A 20,593-nucleotide genomic window follows, 5' to 3' on the forward strand; every position below is an offset into this window, starting at 1 on the left:
TTGAGAAATAGTGAAAATGAATTGTAAATCCTACCTGTAATTCTGATTTTTATTTCATGTAGCTAACTTCGTTTTTTTGCTACGTGAAACTGGCTTTTTCTCATACCTGCTAAGCTCTTAATTTTTATTTTTTTTTTTTTCTCCCCAGTAAATGGCATTTAGCTTTTAGAGTATGGGAATCAAATCTGTAAAAACTAGGGAAGAACATCTATGACATATGCACTTCAATTTGATAACTCTTTATTGATTTTGACCAGGATGATTAAAAACTTCCCATAAATGACATATTCTTTCCTCATGAAGTCTTTGAAAGTGTGGGTGTTTTAGAGCATCACTTAGTGATGCATCTTCAAAGTCTCAAACTGTGAAGTTCCCTGTGATGCAATTTCTTCACCCTATCTGTGGGTGTTCAGGGAGCCCATGCTGTGAGAGGGTGACTTTTAGCAGCCACAGGTTTGCCTGTGATTTCTCTGTCAGAGAAATGTAATGGAGTATGTTTATCAAGATGTACTCTTCTAATGATCTGTGTAGCTGTGCTTTCCATCCTGTTTTTTTTTTTAAGTCTCGTATTGTGTGCAGCTTTTTATCCATGTTCTGATTTCTGCAAAAGGTCCAGTTCATCAAAGCGTGTGAAGTTGACATGTAACTGTGTGCATACCCTGCCAACAGTGATGAATCTAGCCACAACAGTGTATAGACTATACTGTATATAGGCCCTATGGCTCTGTGAATTGATTCTGATTCAGAGCAGAACATCGTTTGGTTGATAACCTTCTGTAATTCGTCTCCCTCATTTGTTATTGTCACTTTTTAAAGTTGGTGCAACTGTGTGTAGTGTTTTTCAGAATGGCAGGTTGGTTATGCATCTCTGCATGGAACTTCCAAAGCTTCTCAATAAGCGTATAATATAAATTAATAATATAATAGATTTTCTTCTGCCAGAGGACTTCAGAGGGTTTTAGTAAATGTTCTGTGTGTATTTTTAAAATAAAGCAGAGGAAAAAATATTACACAATCTTTGAGCTACTTGTGTGAAAAATTAATTTGCAATTTCAACTCTGTGTAGCCTTTTATAGGACTTTTTGTCTATCTAGTCGGAAGAAGAACATTAAGGATTTAATTTCAGACATAAATTCCTGGCTCATTAATCAGTTTTTTTGTTTGTTTGTTTTGTTTTATTTTTAGAACATATTTTTCTTCTGCGGTGCCTTTGAGGGATACTTTAATGAAAACTGTCTGCCTTGAATGTTGTGAGTTATAGTGATAGCTTAAAGAAAACAAACCTGAAAGGCATAATTTATCTTTCAGCTAACATGCTCAGTGTAAAATATCATTTAACATATTTGAAAAGTGATTAGGAGTTCTGCAAGTTTCTTCATTAACATTCTGAGAAGTCAAAATTGAAGACTTTCTTTAAACAGATTGAAAAATCATTTGGAATTTAGAGTGACTACTTCAACTTTGAGGTAAAGACAACAGTACAGTTGCTTTTATTAATTGTCCATGTTTTGCAGTTTACAGATTTTTATGCTTTTTTTTCTTTAGCTTTAAAGTAAGGGCTTAAGGTGTAATTACTCATAATGTTAAGCTATCTGCTCATTACAAATCCAATCAGAATAATTTCAATTTTGGGAACTTGTGGTGGTGTTTTTTTTGTTTTTTTTTAATTTGATAGTGATTATTGTTTTTTTTTGTGTGTTTTGTTTTGTTGTATTTTTTTCTTTTTAGAACTATGTAAGTACATAACTTCTGAATTATGGACAAGCTTTGACTATCTAGTTCTCCTTTGTTGCTGTTTGGACTGATTGTTCATCCTTTACCCATTAAGTTGTTTTTTTTTTTTGTTATGTGAATTACAGTTATTCGTGGTTGAAGTAGTTTAGATGAAATTGGAAAGTTTGCTTACTTATTTAAACTTAAATCTGATAGGAAAGAAGGGAAAAAGCTTTTATTTTTGGCTTTGTAATGGTAAAGCATGATGGCGGCTTTACTTAATGTTTTCTTTAACGTGTAATATGCATGTAGGGTTCCTGTGTGTCTCCTTCCTCTCTCTGAATGCAGCTTCAGATTTAGAGCAGGCTGTTATGTGAGGTGCTATAGTTAGATTTCTGAAATCAGATTAGTGAAATTATTTGTAATCTAATTTTAAAGCAGGATTGTTATGCTGTTTGAGGTGGTTGTATGGAAACAAAAATGTCCTATATAAAGAAGAGTGACAAACTGCGAGTATACCTTGTAGTGTGGAAGAGAAAGGGGGTGAAAAAAAATAGATTTTGATTGAGTTCCCTAATGCTTATTCTCTTGTGAAATTGTCGTGGAATCTAGGTGGGCTATCTTTAAAAGTAATGAAAAATCTTGACATTAAAATAGAGGTCTTCTATTAGATTGACTTCATAATCATTTTTAAAATATATTTTCTTCTTACACAAAGTTGCATGAATTTCTGGTGAGCCTTCCAAAGATCACTCAGACTTTTTTTTCTTTTCTTTTTTTTTTTTATAGTTGCATTAAGATCTTCAAACTCCACAAGACTAGAAAGAAATGGCATTCAGGAAAACAGAACAGCAAAACTTGGAGAGGGAATGCAGATCCTGGAAGGAGAGCTTTTACTGCAGGTATGTTTTGGAGTGGATCTGCCTGTAGACTGTTGACAGGATCTGTTATGCATCCATTTAAATTAAAATAATAACATTAGACTATCATACTACTTATTCACTAGTGAAATAGAAAAAGGATGTTTTCCTGTTATCAGATTATTGCCTCATTTTCTTTAGTCTAATATTATGGTTCTCGGGTTGTTAGAGTAGTGTGGTTAGGTTGCAGTTGGACTTCATGATCTTGACGATCTTTTCCAACTTGAGAAACTCAATGATTCTAAGCCACTCTTGCACTTCTATCTGAAGGTACTAGTAAATCCGAAGAGCAGATTTTAGTCTGCAGGGATCTCTTAGCTCTTGGAATATGTCAATTCTTAGCATTGTATTTTTCCATTCTTTGTACCTATTTTTTTTAATCTCAATATCTCTATTGACCTTAATGAATATTATTAGACACGCCAATTATTTACTGCAAATTTGATCACTATCTTGAAAAAAAAATGTTCTCTGTAAAAGAACTTAGATTTGCGGAAGTATCTTGATTTCTCAGTGGTTTCTGGTTTGAGAGAACCTAGAGTTCATAGTGTAAGTTTAAAATGGAAGTATTTTAAAATACACCCTAACTTTTAGCCATACGAACAACTGGAAAGCATTAATGAAAACTGATGTGTGTCTTTTTGTAATTATTTAGTTTATTTTAATATCCTAGCATGACAAAGTCTATGAAATACAATGATAAAATACTAGGCCCAAATGAAACTCAGGAAATGCCTAAGATAAGCATTCCAGTGTTCTAGTTTCACAAAATATATTTTACTGTGACCTTCAACTCCATCTGAAACGTGTTCCTAATTTATCTTGTATGAGCATCTTCCCCACTGACATATCAGAATTATCAAATTATTTGGTTGATCAGAAGCAGTGATTTGCTTAGAAAAAAATAAATATGACTGTTCAGAAGGTGGAATAAAAACAGCTCCCAAGAATCTCGCAAAACATTTACTGTAAATTTAACACTAATGGAAAATGGTTTCCCAACAAACTGAAGAAGCTAGGACATGAGTGTATTTTCCTAACTTTAATAAAGCATGAATAAGGGGGTGTTAAAGGTAAGCATCTAGTTATGTAAATTATCTAAAAAGATACAGTTACATTGGAGTCATCTTATTGTTCAAGGTTAAGTGTTGTTACTTTTTATGACTGCTAAGATATTATGTGATGCAAGTGCTGTTAAAAAAAAAAAAGGCTTTCCAATGTTTAAACAAAATAGATATTTATTATTATAAATTCTAACCCCTTGGAGAGTGAAAAAATTAACTGAACTTCTTAACTGAATTTCTTGATTTGTTAAATATTTTACACTTCAAAAAGTCATTCATGAGAATGAAGAAGCAGGTAGACTTTTCTTAGCGAATGTAAGAAGCTAAGTGATGAAGATGGGAATTAACTAGAAGATATGGAATATCCGTAAGATGTAAATAGTAGTAACCGTCTTGTCTTCTGCCTAAGCTCATGAACTTTTTCATCACTTTTATTTCCATATACTGCTGCTGATGAATGTTTCCTTTTTATTCTCTATTCTTTGCATAGGTGGTATGAATATATACTATGTTGTTCATTGCTCATTGCCTTTTTATCTCATTCATAACAATCAGAAAATTGATGTATCTTTACTTTCCAATATAAAACTCATTTTCTTACCAATTCAACATATGGTAGAAGTAGAGATCAAATACATCAGTGTTCCCTCCTTAAAATTAAGCCATATATCCCTTAAAATTACTTTAAATTATTTCAAAGTGTTAATTTAGCTGCATAGTCCACTATAAAATGTGATTGAATTCCAGGTAAAGGAACCATTTTTCACTGATTGGATGAAGAAGAATCTTTTTTTGGCTTTGAATGAAACAGAGCAGAATAAGTAATTTTAATGTGGTACAGGGTTAGACACTTTACAGTTCACAGAAGTTTTATAACAACCACTTGAGGTGAAATCCACTGCAAAGTAGGTCAGTGGAGGGCACAAGCACCTGCCATTGCAGTTTTCCTACTCCTTTGGGATTGGTATGAACTTTATCGAACTCAAGGATTTTATGTAACTGTTCTGAGACACTTTGAACCTCAAGATGTCTTGGATTGGCTTCACTGTTTCGGACTTTTTTTATAAGTTAATACTGTTTTGAGATAGAATTCACTAAACTGAAACAAGAAGGTTTAAAAAAGCTTGTGATGATGAGTGAGGATAAGAAGTGTCTACATACTAAATTGGAGCACTTCTCAGAAATTTTATTCGTTACATCATGTGTACTTTACACAGAAGTCACCAGTCATTTAATCAGATAGTTAACTTGTCTTAATTAGATGAGTAAAAGAACAAGAAATAGTAAAACCATATCCCTGCACAATACACAAAAGCAGCTGTGGTGGTTACCATAGCACGGTGCCACAGGGGTTAATGATCGTGAATAAATAACGCTGTTTCATTAGAAAAATATACTACTATGTTGTTACAGTAACAAATAGAATAACTTTCACTTACTTTACATTTTCTAATAGTTACGATAATTTTGCATAATGAAGAGTTTTTAAAATATTTTTTTGGTATGCTGGCCAAATTCAACTTTGAATACAGCTGAGGAAATTAAGTGGCACAACATACTTAATTCAGTCTCTCGAGATGGCCTTTTGTTAAATCTTGACTGAAATCCATAGAAGTAAATCAGCACCTTTCAGATGAGCTGCCAAGTCACAAATGTTCTGTTTGCTATCACAACAATTGCCATGAACCATATTGATTTGGAGTTCAGATAAATGTCCTTTGCGTGACTTTGAACAAGGAGCCACTCAGTCTGCTTCTACATGGAGGGGGAAATCTCTTCGAAAACATTGTTTGCTTGCAACAGTCAGCTTGTGCAGAGGTCTTCTATTTTAAGTAAGCTATAAAATGTTTGTTGGGCTATACAGGGACTCTTGATCACTTGATTTCCTGTCCACTTAGGCCTGTCTGTGCTATGAATAGAAGAGATTTTGGGAATCAGTTTGTGATGTTTCTCCCTTTTGCACTGCAGGCTTTTGAATGTCCTGAAGGCTTGAACTGTGCAAGCATTGTGAACTGGGGTTGTTACTAGATAAGCTTATAGCTCTTCGTGCTGCTGCCCCTCAGCTCCAACAATTAGGAGTAAACAAGTCATTGACAAGTTTTTGCTTCTCCCCTGACTCATTTCCTGGAATTTTCCAGAACATTTTTCTTTCTTAGATGCGGTTTTCTTTATTGCGTCATGTGTACTTTAGAGAGAGGTGATGACGAATCCTTCTGTTTATGCTGTAAGGTAATGGTATGTTCTTGCATTCTTCACAATTTATTGTGACACTAGGGTATAGGTAAAATTAAAGCCACAATTATTATCTGGAAAGTTGTCTCTGAAGATGACATTGATGTATTTCTTTCTCAGGCATTAAATGGCTTCGTATTAGTTGTGACGGCAGACGCTCTGGTTTTTTACGTCTCATCTACTATCCAAGACTACCTGGGTTTCCAACAAGTAAGATTTTGTTTTTTTCTTTTTTTTTGTTTCAGAAATTTTTGTTAGTTTCTGAGTGCACCAGTGTTTAGGGTCTGATTGTGTGATAAAATTCACAGTCAGATATTCTGAGTTGTGTTACTTTTCTATCAGCTCGTGTAACCAAAATGGAATCTCAAGCCAAGCACAACAGGAATACCATTTCCAAAGCTGAGTTAGGCAAGATAGGAAATTTTCACACTTAATTAGTCTTTACTGGAACAACTGTTTGAAATTTATACTGTGGTGTTACCCAGTTTATGATGCTGAATGAGACATAATTCAGTGGGAAGGTAATTATTTTAATGGGAACCTTTCATATAAAAATTAGGTCCATATGCTCTGAGGCTTTCTTAAGTATCTATTCAACGATTTTAGTAATTTTTGTTTTTTTTTAGTTCACTGTTTCTCTCCATTCCTTCCCACTCATTAATTTAGAATAAGCATTTGTTAATTATAATTTATCATGAAGATCATGTATGGCCTTGCAAAACATGTACCAAAATAGTAAAGGTCAAGATCCAGAGATCGCAAGTTCTGTACGTAATGCACCTCCTGGGATTAGTTTATGTTAAGCTGTGCTGGTTGCTGGTTCTTATCTCCGCGTGGGAGTTAGGTAGATCAATGAACAGATTGATCCAAAGATGGTCCAGTGATGCTGGCTTTGGCAATCCCTGCCCCTTTCTTCTTCCTGCGTACTGAATTCCTGTTAGCCAGTAGCCCTTTTCTGGATGATATTGGAGACTGTACTTGCATTACTGAGTATTGCATAGATGACAACAATTAAATCTAGCTTAATAATAAATACACTGGTACATAAATTGAATAATTTTCTGCTGTGACATCAGATTTTTTAAAAAATGTGCTGAATTACAAATGACCTTCTCGTTCAACCACGAGCTACATCTCTGTAAAGCACATTTGTGTTTGCTGCGCTTCTGTGGTGAAATATTTCCACATAGTTATCAGTTTATATGTATTTTCACATCTGTTGAGTACTGGACAATGATAAATTCAATTGATGCCTAAAAATAGGGAAACACTCTACTTGGTCTACAAGTTTAGCTAATGATAAGGATTAGTGGAATGTTTGTGTAAGAGAAAACATTCCAAGCAAAACATTATTATTACTTAAGTTACAGTTCGTTTGAGCGTTGGAAAATGAAGAAAAATGCTTGGAAAAAAAGATTGTGTGTAAAGTTTGTATAGTAATGCCAGTAAGTCATATACATGATTAGGAGTATTGAAGGTTTAAAAATTTGCATTTCTGGGAATCTTTTCTGGAAAATATTGATTCTTCTTTGGAATTTATCAGGGCAAAATTTGAGTTCTACTTTTGCCAACTCATCTTAATTTCCTTAGATCTGTGTTTTATTTTCAAATATTTTGTGTTTGTATAGTGGCTGGATTTTTGATTTATGTAGAAAACAAGCAATTTAATTCCTCTCAGTTGACTTATATTTCTATTGAATACTGTAGGTGGAATTTTTCCCATTATGGTTGTCTTTTTCTCCTTTAATTGCTTTCGACAATTGATCCTGGATGTTGTTACTTCGTAATTTAGATCATACTCCTATCCACACAAATGGTGGTGGTGATACAGGAGCTTAACAATTACAGATTTTAATGCATTCTTAAGGACTGATAAGACTTTGAACTAGTGTTCAAAATCTGCTTGGCTTAGTTCTGAGAGTTCTATGGTCTTCAGTGACTTTTGTATTCCTGGAGCACCTAGAATGGGCCAGGTCAAAGAACCATCTGGCAAGTATTTTATTTACCGGTATGTTGGAGGAAATGATTTAAACAAAACGTAAGCGTAACAGTTCTAGGCTTCTTAGATAAAAACAGGTTTAAAAAAAATAAATTGAAACTGTTGGTGTTTTTTTTGTTGTTGTTGTAAGGTAATATTATTATTTTACATATTTGCAGTCATGGGCATGACTGATTATTTCTCTGTGCTGCTCAAAAGTTTCATGAAGTTTTCCTATTTGCATGCAAATGTATGTTTTTATTCCTGAGCAAAGATTATTGCATTGTGCCAGTAGCAATGTTGACAACACACAATTTCCATCATATTGTCAGCAAAGTCTTATATTCTTTATTTCCTCCCTTCTTTTTTGTATGTAGTCTGATATTATACACCAGAGTGTATTTGAATTGATTCACACTGAAGACAGACCTGAGTTTCAGCGCCAGCTACACTGGGCACTAAATCCTGCCCAGTCTGCAGATTCCGGACCAAGTGTGCAAGGTGAGAACACAGCTAACTTTCATGTTTGCTTATCAGATTAATTTTCTAAAAGATCCTTTTGTATGAGTAAAGGAAGGAATAGTGATTTTTAAATTTACTTGAATTTTATGGATATTTCAGCCAGTATAAAAGCTCTCTTTTTGCATTTTAAATAAGCACTGCTATTTATAGCACGGCATCACAAGTGTACTAATTTTGCTTTGCAGTGATATACTTTAATTTGGAGCAAGAATGACTGAATGTCTCATTTGATTTACTTACTGTGGAAAATAGCAAAGCAGCTAATCGTACAAGTTTGTGTTGCAAACAGCGAGAATAGGGCAATTTCTTTTGGTGGTATAATAAATGCAGAAAGTTGTGGGTTTTTTCCTTCTTTGTTCATGCTCAGTTATACCTCATACTTAATCACTGTATGAATGGCAACGTGATTTCTCTGCAGTATATTCTCCCTTTCACATCTGCTATTCCTGATAACAGATTGTGACACCAAATTTATTAGCTTAAGACGACCGGCAGACAATAGGGTATGACAGCTTCTTAAAGCACTTCAGGCTGGTAGATATATTCCATGACTAATACTAGTTAAAGTGTTATGGTGTTATGGAGTAGTGCTTTCCTGGTTGTGGAAACGATTTGCTCATCCACGTCTGTTACTATTATACATGTGCTACCATGTAAATCACTGCTTCTCTTGGGAAAGAAAGATGATATAAATGATCCTTTACAACCAAGAATTATGCATACTAGTTTTAGATTGCCGTATGTTATCATGACTGATCCTTATGTGACCTGCAATATTGGGAAACCATTGAGGAAAAATATGTTGCATGCAGATCAAAACAGAGATGTTTTTACAGGTATCTACATGTCACGTGACAAGTTAGTCTTCCTGAGAGTGATGACAAAACTGTTGAGACAATTGTAATACTTCATTTTGCACAACAGTTGTTTAAATATATATGTTACTATTTGATTATAGGTTTTTTTAATCCAGAAAAAAAGTTGATGTTTTAATAAATTAACCATTCTTAAAGCAATTTGAAAGCCTTAACAATCACCCATTTACTGCTTTATAGTTGAGAAATGCCTTGATTTGACAGAGAAATCTCAAAACAAAAAAAAAAAAAAAGAAAAAACAGCTGATGTTATTTGTTTGGCACACAGCTAAGCATATTTCAGTTTCTCATTTAGTGGACAACACTTGCATTATCAGTGGATCAATCTACACAAAATCCAATGGAAAAAATTCCATGCAATTAATTAATATTGTAATTTAGTGTAGGAAACAGCTGCTGCCACTCAGAAGTTATGTTTTTATGTGGTGGATTTCTATTTACCTCAGTGTGAAAAGGTGGTGTTTGAATACTGTGATACCAGCCTAACTTAGCATCAGATTTTACTGAGCAATGGAAGTATTGCAAAAGCTGAGAAGGATTACAAACAATAGTATGTTTTGTACCTTGTGTTACTAGCTTACTAAAATCTGCTGAATTATTTTCATGCCTCAAATAGTGTAAAGTGTTTTGATGTTGAGGATTTTTAAACTGAATTTATATTCATAACAAAGGATAAATACTATGATCATAAGGATCCACCCATTTTTGTTAATTTTGATCTGCTTCCTTTTAAATGCATCCAGCAAACATTATGTAGATATTTATAGATATGTTTTTAATTGGGCTCAGGCTTAATCACAAATTCCAGCCTCAGTCTGGGAACTAATTATGCTCCAGTTAGCTTAGCGTGGTTGCTTCTCAGTGCTCTGGTATGCTGCTAGACCACGGGTTTCCTCAGCTGTTCCTGGACCTCCTAGACATGTTTCCCAACCTGGTTCAGAGAAGTTTGCAAGATTCTGATTTTTTTAGTCCCAAATATCTGCTTCAGGGCATCAACTTTCTCAAATGGACTATAGTCTTTCTGCCTCACTAGCTGACACCTTCTCAGTTGTAGCTGGTCTTGTAGGAGTAAGATTCTGGCAATAGCAAAGGGACACAAATACTAGGAATACTTGGAAGAAAATATGTTTTAAGGGCTTACTTCATGCTGATACTTATGAAATATCAGTGCTGATAAATGCAGTGCATTAACTATTTAGAGAAAACCTTAACTAATGTGTTTGCAGAGATTTTCAGGGATGTCAGAGTTGGTATCCTTGAAAAATGAGCTAAAATTTACAGACTGTTTCTTGCCCCTTTCTTCACTATCCTTGCTTGCTTCTTTGGAGAGCATCTGACTCGTTTCAGCACATCTTGGAGAAACAATGCCTCAGATACAGAAGTGTTGAAAATTCTCACCTGCAATTAAGCAATTCAAAAAGAAAAAATGAAACATAAAAAGATCTGCAGCAGTAGAATGTAAGGAAGTAAGTTTGCTTTTACCTGCTGAGAGCTGTCCATGTGACAGAGGAATTTGGTTTTTTCTAGTATCAAAGTTGAATCTGAATGTCCTTGTCTATAGGATCAACTCAGCTCATAATAATGGCCTTGGCTAACATACAGTTCTGCTGATGGCTGTAATTCGACGGTGTCCCCTCGCATATGCTTTACCAACTACGACTCTTTTTTTCCTCCATGACTTGAGGTCTGTTCATCAAAAATTGAGCTTGCACAGTTGTTCTTTTAAGAAAAAAATGGAGTCTCCTAATGCTGCAGTCTGGAGAGCTGGGTGACTCAGCGTTCCTGTTAGTTATACAGCCTTTAGTTTGCAAGGCCTCTTGCTTGAGCACATCAACGATGTCGTATGTCTCCAATTCAGTCCCTTGAGTTAACAAGAGATTAAACTGAACGGGCAGTTAGTCGTGATGGATCTGTCATTGTACCAAACATGTAGCCTGTCTGTAAGTTTTTCCAGCTGTCCAAAAGACGGAATTGTGTTTCAGAAAACATAGTGTGGTGGGTGAGCAAGTGGCATACAATCTCTGAATCTATCTCAAAGTGTAGAAGGTCAATTCAGGACCTTTCTGTGGTAGCGGTATTTGTACATGCATGGTAAACAGTTCTCTCAGTGTATATGAACTAATTTTAAAATGACGGAGATACAGCACTCTTAAAGCAATGCTTTACGCTGTTTTTTTTCTTAATTTGTGTATGTTTATGAATTACTCAGGAATGAGCTTTTTTTAAGCTTTTTTAATTTTAATATGTACTGTAAACAAGATTGCTTTGCTAAATTTGCTTTGAGTAGACTTGCTCTGATGTCTCTATGTGGCCTCATACAGAACATATGTATTCTATCAGCAGTTTATTGATCTACCTTCTGTTTTTACTTTATATTCCAAATGTTTAAGTCTGTTTCCTAAATGCCACTTGGCAGCACATGCTTATCCTGAAGTGGCAGAAGACTAATCAGGTTATTAATCCTACTGGTTAGTCATGTGATTGTCATTTGTTTTATTTTTTTTATTATTATTTTTAAGCAGAAGAATTCCAGATTCTGGAGCTTTGGAGCAGTAACTATGACATTTTGTTGATCAGCATTGTCCTGAAGAAATATTTTCACTGTTTAGTCATGAAATACTACTAATATTTATTTTATTTTAATTTAATTTTTGGCATCTAATACAAAAGGTGCTCAGATTGATTTATTGTAGTGATCCTCTAAAGTTGCCTCTTCATTTATTGATTTCAGCTGAGTGTCTGGAGAGCAATGATTTCACAGCTTGATACCATTTACTGAGCATTTGAATAATCAGTTCTTAAGAGTTACTGTTACTGAATGTCTACTTCACTGTGGAAGATCTGTCATTATAGCAATGGGTCTATCTTCTCTAGCAGATGTGCTCTCTGCAACTGATTCAGAATCTAGATTACCAATTAAAATAATGTGGGTTTTTGTTTGTTTGCTGGGTTTTTTTGGTTGTTTTCAATTTAAAATTGTTTGCAGTTTTAAAATACTGTAGCCTTTAAATTGTAATCCAGTTAGAAGAAGTGATACTTAACCTAGTGCTATAATTCATATAAATTCTGAGGACGTTTCCAGTTTACATTGTTCTTGCTCAGGTCATGACCTAAGGCTTTGTTTATGAGGCGGAAGATGATTTGTTATAGATAGCCTTCACTAGGTGTTCTTCTAAAAATAATCATTATAAATAATCCTTTCCTGTAGGAGATAATGGCTTTTCACAGCCAGCAAACTATTATAGCCCAGACCAACTTCCTCCAGAGAATTCTTCCTTTATGGAAAGGAATTTCATCTGCAGATTACGTTGTCTTCTGGATAACTCATCTGGGTTTCTGGTGAGTTTGGAGTTATGTAAAAACTTCCACACTGTGCCTTGAATCTACACTGTGCCTACAATACGTACTGCAGTACTATTACAGTTACTGTTGATATGTGAGGGTTTGGCCCAGTATATTTCAGATAGTGACACTAAATGACAAAGTCTTTATTTCTAGGTTCCCGTATAACATGTTGCAACTAGGGGCAAATTCTCTCATTTCTCATGGCTTAGTTTTCTATGTAATGTATGAATAATTTTTTGTGGAGCACTGCAAACATGTAAGAATATTTTAAAGATTATTTTAGTTGAGTATCTTGAAATGAAAGAAATTACAGAGTTACAGTAAACAACAGAACTGTGGTTTTCCTTTACTGCACTTGCTCTTTTTTCTGTATATGCTTTGTTTTCAATACCGTGGATTTTAAAAGAAATAAGAATTTATGATCTAAGTGACTTTGTACAAATAGAATTGCTTATATAAGATTTTTCCAGTTGTACATAATTACATATGACGTGCTAGTGACTGAAATAAATGAAAAGTTATATTAATTGCAAATATGTATAATACCGTGTTCATTAGAAATTTTAAAATCTCAAAGGACATTTGTTTTTCTATGTATTTATTTCACAAAACATCCTTCCCACTAATTCTTTTTTTTTAGTAAGTATATTAATTCATATATCTTTAAGTTGTATGTTAAGAGGAATAACAATAGTATTCAGTACTTGCTATCTAACTTTTGGGTATGTCTTGCTATAAATCTTGAATCTGATGGATCTAAAAAAAAAAAAACAACAACTATATATTTTACTTAGTAACAGAAATATCTGCATCTTAAATATCTCCAACCTGTAACAATTACTTTTTCATAATCCTAAGGCTATGAATTTTCAAGGACGATTAAAGTTTCTCCACGGACAAAACAAGAAAGGGAAGGATGGTGCTGCATTGTCTCCTCAGCTGGCTCTATTTGCAGTAGCTACTCCCCTGCAACCACCTTCCATCCTTGAGATACGAACCAAAAACTTCATCTTCAGAACAAAACACAAACTGGATTTCACACCTATTGGCTGTGATGCAAAGTAAGTAAATTATTCTGCATAGCGTTCTCCCATTTGGTGATGAGTTTCAAGTATGGCTTTAAAATATAACGCTAGTTAGTATTTCAGTCAATACTGAGTTAGAATTTGTTATGGTTTTTCTTTTCAGACCTGATAATGCATAGAGAAGTAAAGTTTATTTGGTGTGCTTTCTGGAAACATGCGTTGGTTTCTTACTCTCAATACTTTTAAAAAGTAAAACAAAAAACAAAAACAAAACAAACAAAAAAACCCACCAGTCTCATTTAATCTGCAATAACATATAATATATTAATAAATTGGAGAAGAAGAAAAATTTTGTTTCATCTGGTTGAAGCCTGGTTTTAGAAATGATAGAATAGGTGTTTCTTTTTGGCTCTGTGTATGTTGTTCAGTTCAGATAGATGTGAAATGCAGTTGAAATGTTATTCACTACAAATTAAGTCAATTTTTTGTACTATGACTTTAACTTGGTTCCAAACACTTCTTTTTTTCGTTTCTGAAAACTGGAAAAGCTTTTGCATTGCTAGATCAACACAAGGTAACTATGTATCAGCATAGCACAAAGCTCACTAAGGTGATTCCTTATGTGAAAGATAGATGTTTCCTTCTTCCCTTCCTCCTATTTTTGATTGATAATGCTGAGTTTTCAGATTCATTTCTGGTGGGATATTTCCTATATTCATACTTAGGGAATAACTTTGAGTTGAATTATTCAATATTATTTGTACTGATAAACCAAAATATTTTTCTTGAGTTCTCTGAGGTGCTACAAATGAGAGTTGTTAACTCAAGCTTTTAATTTTCTCTTTTTATTTTCACTGTACATTGCTGGAAGCTTTCAATTTTTGTCATGTTTTACAGTTCAGTTATTGTTCCTATTTCCTATTTTTTTCCATTCTTTTGTACTTTTGGATCACCACACATCCTATTTCCTACTCTTTATTACTTCATTTTTTCTATATCTTTCTATGCATCTCATTGCACTCTTACAACTTCTTTAAAGTTCTCCATTTCCTTGATGTGCTTTAAAGTATTGCATTTTATTCATGGTCAATCGTGACAGCTATTGCCTGTACTTCTGCGATGTATCTCTTGGAAAGCTTAAATACAAGCCCAAGGCCCTGAATCATTCAGTAACAAAAGGGTGTAGTTCAAAGATGCATTTCATTTTTTAATAATTTTGCAAAATTGCAAATAATAAACTCTACAGTTTTGCATAACTAAAGTTAGGCCCCTACTTAATACTACATGCAAGAAGTAAAAATAGGTAAATGCAGTGAGATGAGGCCTAGTAAAAAGTGTATTTCATTGAAACAAATGGGAGCTGGCTGTTGTGAAAGTGTATGGAGAGTGGTGTAGTCATTTGTTCAAAAGTTTGGAATTTAGGAGTGTAGCTGAACTGTAATATGCATCTTTATTTAATGATCTAACAATTTTGCAAACCTGTTTCTAGTCACTGAAGCCAACTGGTAAAAGTTTTATGATTTGTTAACTGCATTTTTTATTAGAACACTCATGTTTCTGCATACAACTGATATTGCAGCAAAATGTAGGTAACATTTATGTCTAAAATGTTCTAGCCATAATTATCTTGCCTGGCATTTGTTCAGTGAGATGGTTCATCAGCAATGTTGCAATCTTTTGCTCTTACCTTTCAGAGGAAAGATTGTCTTGGGATACACTGAAGCAGAGCTGTGTATGAGAGGAACAGGATACCAGTTCATTCATGCAGCTGATATGCTTTATTGTGCTGAAAATCATGTCCGAAGTAAGCTCCATTCTTCAAGAAAGGCTATGAAAAGTCAAATCATGTATTCACAGTAAAAACATTGAATTACTCTTAAATTTGTCATCATTAACAAAAAACATACTATTCATTTTATGTGATCTTTTGCTCTTTGTAAGAATTTATACTCAATGAAAATAGATATCTAATATACCTATCGAGAGCTTTTTTGGTTCTAAATTTCAGTTTCTGTCACATCTTGCTCTTTTCCTTTCTGCTATTCAGCAAGTTCCTTTGGGCTTAGGGAATATTTCAAACATTGCTTTTTTATTAGGAAATAATGTATTTTCTTTTGATAAATTTTTATGATTAATTAATTTCTGAATTAGCATGCTAGTGTCTTATAAATTTCTGTGATTGAGTATGGTGGCTTTATTTGTTTTAGATAACAATGGGACAAGAGTACTGTGTTTGATAAGTAACTATTTGGTGGACTTTTTATTTTGTTGTTAGTTGTAATATATTTGTCTTTGGAAAGTATTAAAATGTCTCTGTGAGATTTTGTTGCTTTTTTTCCTGGAAAGCCGTTTTGTTTCTTTAGTCTCCTTGTATTCTGGATGTTGTTGCCTGTATGTTGTGGATATCTTACAATTACTTGTAATTTTGGCTTTTATTGCTTTTATTTTACTGATAATTTAAAATAGACACTTTAAAAAGTGATTGATTGTCCTGTTGCAGTAGGAATACATTATTAGTGCTTTAGAGAAATGAGTGATTGAGGATGTGAGATTGTACATTGCTCTGCAGAATGGGATTACTTTCATGACAAACCAGATTTTCCTATTTTACTTCACTTGACAGTAAATAGTATGTTTACTCTTTAACTCTAGTGATGAAGACAGGTGAGAGTGGAATGACTGTCTTCAGGCTTCTAACCAAAGAAAATCGGTGGGCCTGGGTACAGGCAAATGCACGCCTTGTCTATAAAAATGGAAGACCAGATTACATCATTGCCACGCAAAGACCTCTTACGTGAGTCATCATTGTATAAAGCAGTGTTCTCCAGAAACTGAACATTTTTCATTGATCTTGTTTACATTCAGAAAGTAGTTCTTCACTTTTAAATAAGTGTCCTTTAAATCTGGAACTCTAAAAAAAAAAATTCCTTATTTCCTAGTAAACATTGGAAAGGATTTTGGTATTTCAGTACTTGTATGGCATAGTTCTTGTTTATGTATGAGATCTTTGACGTTTTTATTTAATGTAAATAGTAAGAGTAGTACAAGTACCAAGTTATTCCATCTAAGGTATACTTAATTCAGAATTCTCATTAGTAAAGATCAAAAATCCCAGTAGCGGTTATGTGGAGGGAACAGCAAAAAATATATATTAAGGTCTTTTAGTGCTTAATTGAATTCAATATAATAAAGAATTTAGAATTATAGGTAAAATAATTTTTCTAGAGGAATTTGTAAAATGATGAAAATTAATGCTTAATTGTTGGAATTTACTTGCTATGTCAAGAAAAACACAACAAATGGTAAAAGGCCACTTACATTCATTTCAGCTATTAATGCACAGAAAATGGTGTATGCTATCTAGATTTAATTACAAATGTAATACATTTGTAGCATAAGCAGTCATAAGCTCCTTATTTCATAATCTCGCTCTTAGCTCATTGAATCAAGTTGAGCTGGAATAGCTAGGAATTTGAAAAATGTCTTCCAATAGAGTAATTTGTTTTTTTTTTTTTAATGAATTCCAAGGGACAAAAAGATTGCTGTATAACTGTTAAGTGCTGCAGTGTTATGCTATATACATGATTTATTTTCAGAGATGAAGAAGGAGCAGAACATCTACGGAAGCGTAACATGAAATTGCCCTTCATGTTTGCCACTGGTGAGGCTGTGTTATATGAGGTAACTTTCCCCATGTCCAGCTTATCGGATGCCTCTCAGCCAAGGAGTAAAACCACCGCAGGAAAAGGAGGCAAAACTGCATTACATGGGGATTCTGTGGATCCAAATTCCCTTCTAGGTGCCATGTTAAGGCAAGATGAGTCTGTGTATCTCTGTCCTCCAGCATCACACAAACTTTCCTTTGAGCGGAACTTCTTTGCAGACAGCAGGGATGAACTGAGTGGTGTTGTTAGCAGTGACTGGACAGATAGTCTCCTACCTGCTGGAAGTCACAATATTCTCAAGCAGGAACTAATGGAGTGTTCCCAGGACAGCAGTGTGCCACTTCCTGAAGACAGTGCAGCGCTCTTTCAAGATAACAAAACAAATGATTTGTACAGCATCATGAAAAATCTGGGTATTGACTTTGAAGATCTAAAGTGTATTCAGCAGGATGAGGAGTTTTTTAAAACCGAATTATCTGGTATGGATGATATTGGGGACATCGACATAACTGATGAAATCCTGACTTATGTGCAGGATTCCTTAAATAAGTCTGACTTCTTATATTTGGGCTGTAACCAGCAGCAGCCCCTGGTCCAGAATGCTGGTTGCTTGGTACAGCAAGAATTAGATCAGCATCAAATTCATCAGCATCAGAAACAGCTCATGGAGCAGCAGCAGCAACAGCAACAGCATCAGCTCTGTCAGAAAATGAAACATATGCAAGTCAATGGAATGTTCACAAATTGGAGCCCTGGCACCAGCATGCCTCTTTGCTCACAGCAGCAGCCCCAGCAATACACGTTCCCTGGCATGGAAGCCACTGCTGCTGAGTTTTCTTACAAATCAGAAGTAAACAGTTCACCCTATGCATGCAGGCAAGAATTTGTTCCTTACAAGCAACCCACAACAATGATGCCACAGCTTTCTAACTTTTCCCAAATGGATTTCTCTGTAGCAGGACTTGACAGATCAGCCTATTCTGCTTCTTCCAACTTGGAGGATTTTCTTGGTTGTTTGCAACAGGTCCCTGAAAATCTTGACTGTGGGATAAACTCTGAGTCGGTTATGCTAACGCCCCAAACATGTTATGCAGGTGCTGTTTCTATGTACCAGTGCACACAAGAAGCACAGCCAAACTGCATGGATCAAATGCAATATGATCCCGTGATGGCAAATCAGCAAACATTGTTAAACAAGGTATGGTAAACAGTATTGTCACATTGCTTATGTTTTGAATCACATTTTTAGTTGTTTTGGATGGCTGCTGGGATGCAGTTTGTCATAATTGAGTCACTGAGTTTGGAGCTGGTGGATTATCAGTGAGTGAATGTCCTTGCTTTTATTCTTTTCATGAGACTGAACTGAGTTGCATTTGATCAAGGTTTTGTATATATTCATCTGCATCCTGGTAGCACTCTTTGGCACTAGTGAGTTGGTATGTTGTACCTACCAGTAATTTTCCCAGAGGGAGCAAAGGAGAAGCAGGTTGGTCAAAAGCTTGGAATTTGTGTACATTTTTAGGGGAACAGGATGATGTCAGCAATACTGTCTGACAGATTCATCTTCATGAAATATGTTGTAAGGGTCTGAAAAAGTATCTAGATATTGTTGTAGTGTTCATGTAAGGAAAAGCCAGCTTGTTCTTCAAGCTACTGTTTAAGTCTGCTAAAGGGGGGAAAATAAATACATTGACTTTTGTTTTGCATTTTTACATTATTCTACAGAAAGCGGAAATAAAAGCAGAAGAAAAGAGGAGTCTTGCTCTGGCACAAAATACAACTTTAGGTGTAGTTTTTCATGGGTAAAATTAATTTTAAAATCAAAAGTAGAAAACAAGTCTAGTTGTTAAGGCAGTTCTTGATTTTTGCATCGCCATTGCTGAGGTCTTTTCATTTATAACTTTTATTTCTGTTAATACTGCTTGAATACAGAGGCAACTTTTTTCTTACTCCTGTGAGTTTATGTGGTAAGGTAGTGATCCTCCTGTAAATGCTTCTGTGTGTGTGTAACCATTTATCAAATTAAAATATTAATTGTTATTTAACCTATGCAAGCCATCGGTGAGGAATGCAAGTAGAACATACTCAGTTTTTGGTATGCATAATACGACTACAAAACATACAGTTCTTAAAAATGTTTAATTTGTGGAAAAAATCTAATTACTGAATTACGTAAATTTAACTAAAACAGTTCAGAAAATGTCCAAGGACTGAAATATCATGAGAGTGCTTTGACAAGCTGCAGGCACAGGCTTCCACAGCACTTGAGTGTTTTGTGCAGAGCTGTGGCCAGTGTTATTAATCCAAGATAGTGCTTGATAACAGGGATGCAAAGCATTTCCAGGATCATCCAAGTTCACCCCTGTAACGGGGCTAAAAATTTTTTTTCCTAAAAGCTATGCTGATATAACTCAGAGGTTTTGATGAGCCAGTTCCTAAATAATTCCAAGTTTGACTAATGACTAAGACAGTAAATATGACTATGACAGTAAATACATTAAATGTGTTCCTACTACTTTGGCAGTACACTATTCTAGTAAATACATAATAACATTGCTTTTAACTTGGTTGTCATAAAAACATGAACAAAGGCTACTTTTGTGAAAATTTAGCTGTAGTCAGAGTGTTCAGAGGCAATTTCCACTCATTTTGCTATGATATATGCATGCTTTATGGATCTGGATAGCATTGCATAAGCGGATGCCTAATGAAGAATTGATGCTACCCTTCTGCATGTCAGCTCCTGTTTACCTCTGAAGAGAATTGCTGAATGTTTGTCCACATAGTTTAAAAGAGTCAAGCCCTTCTTGATGAGATGAAAAAGAATTATTCCCCTTTCACTGTTCCATAAGAGTGGCTGTAGCTAGCTGACAGCTATCTCCAAGTCGTAGTAGGTCCACAACTTAACTTATGGGTGGAGAAACTGCCTGTCCTAAAACAAATAGCATGGTCTTCTGCAACCCATACTGCTTTATACTGGTTAAATAAAACCAAACCAAACCAAAACAAAAAACCAAAATGAAAAATGATCAGAAAAATCCAAACCCCCAAAACAACAAAAGAAAAACAAAATAAAAACCTACAACCTTTTGTATCCTTTTGTATCAGACTGTACTTAGTTTTGACCTTTATTCTCATCTGCCAAATAACATTTTTATTGTCTGAGTGTAAAGTAAGACTCTGAAATTGTTGATAAATGTTTAAATACAAAGAAAGTTTGCTTTCATTTTACCTAGAAGTGTCCTTGGTGCAGG

The 20,593-nt window shown here is 34.5% G+C and overlaps 1 protein-coding gene across 1 annotated transcript in view; it reads left to right on the plus strand.

Annotated features, from left to right (window-relative positions):
- The window catches only part of AHR (aryl hydrocarbon receptor), a 62,140-nt gene that overhangs the window by 36,264 nt on the left and 5,283 nt on the right, over positions 1-20,593 (plus strand). The window contains exons 3-10 of the mRNA XM_010712743.3: positions 2,503-2,615; positions 6,050-6,139; positions 8,285-8,408; positions 12,513-12,643; positions 13,508-13,710; positions 15,369-15,478; positions 16,327-16,468; positions 17,271-18,537. Of these exons, the coding sequence (XP_010711045.3) occupies positions 2,583-2,615; positions 6,050-6,139; positions 8,285-8,408; positions 12,513-12,643; positions 13,508-13,710; positions 15,369-15,478; positions 16,327-16,468; positions 17,271-18,537 (2,100 nt within the window). The 5' untranslated portion in view covers positions 2,503-2,582. The remainder of the gene's footprint in view (positions 1-2,502; positions 2,616-6,049; positions 6,140-8,284; positions 8,409-12,512; positions 12,644-13,507; positions 13,711-15,368; positions 15,479-16,326; positions 16,469-17,270; positions 18,538-20,593) is intronic.

The sequence above is a fragment of the Meleagris gallopavo genome, chromosome 6, assembly GCF_000146605.3.
Source record: "Meleagris gallopavo isolate NT-WF06-2002-E0010 breed Aviagen turkey brand Nicholas breeding stock chromosome 6, Turkey_5.1, whole genome shotgun sequence".
Taxonomy (NCBI): domain Eukaryota; kingdom Metazoa; phylum Chordata; class Aves; order Galliformes; family Phasianidae; genus Meleagris; species Meleagris gallopavo.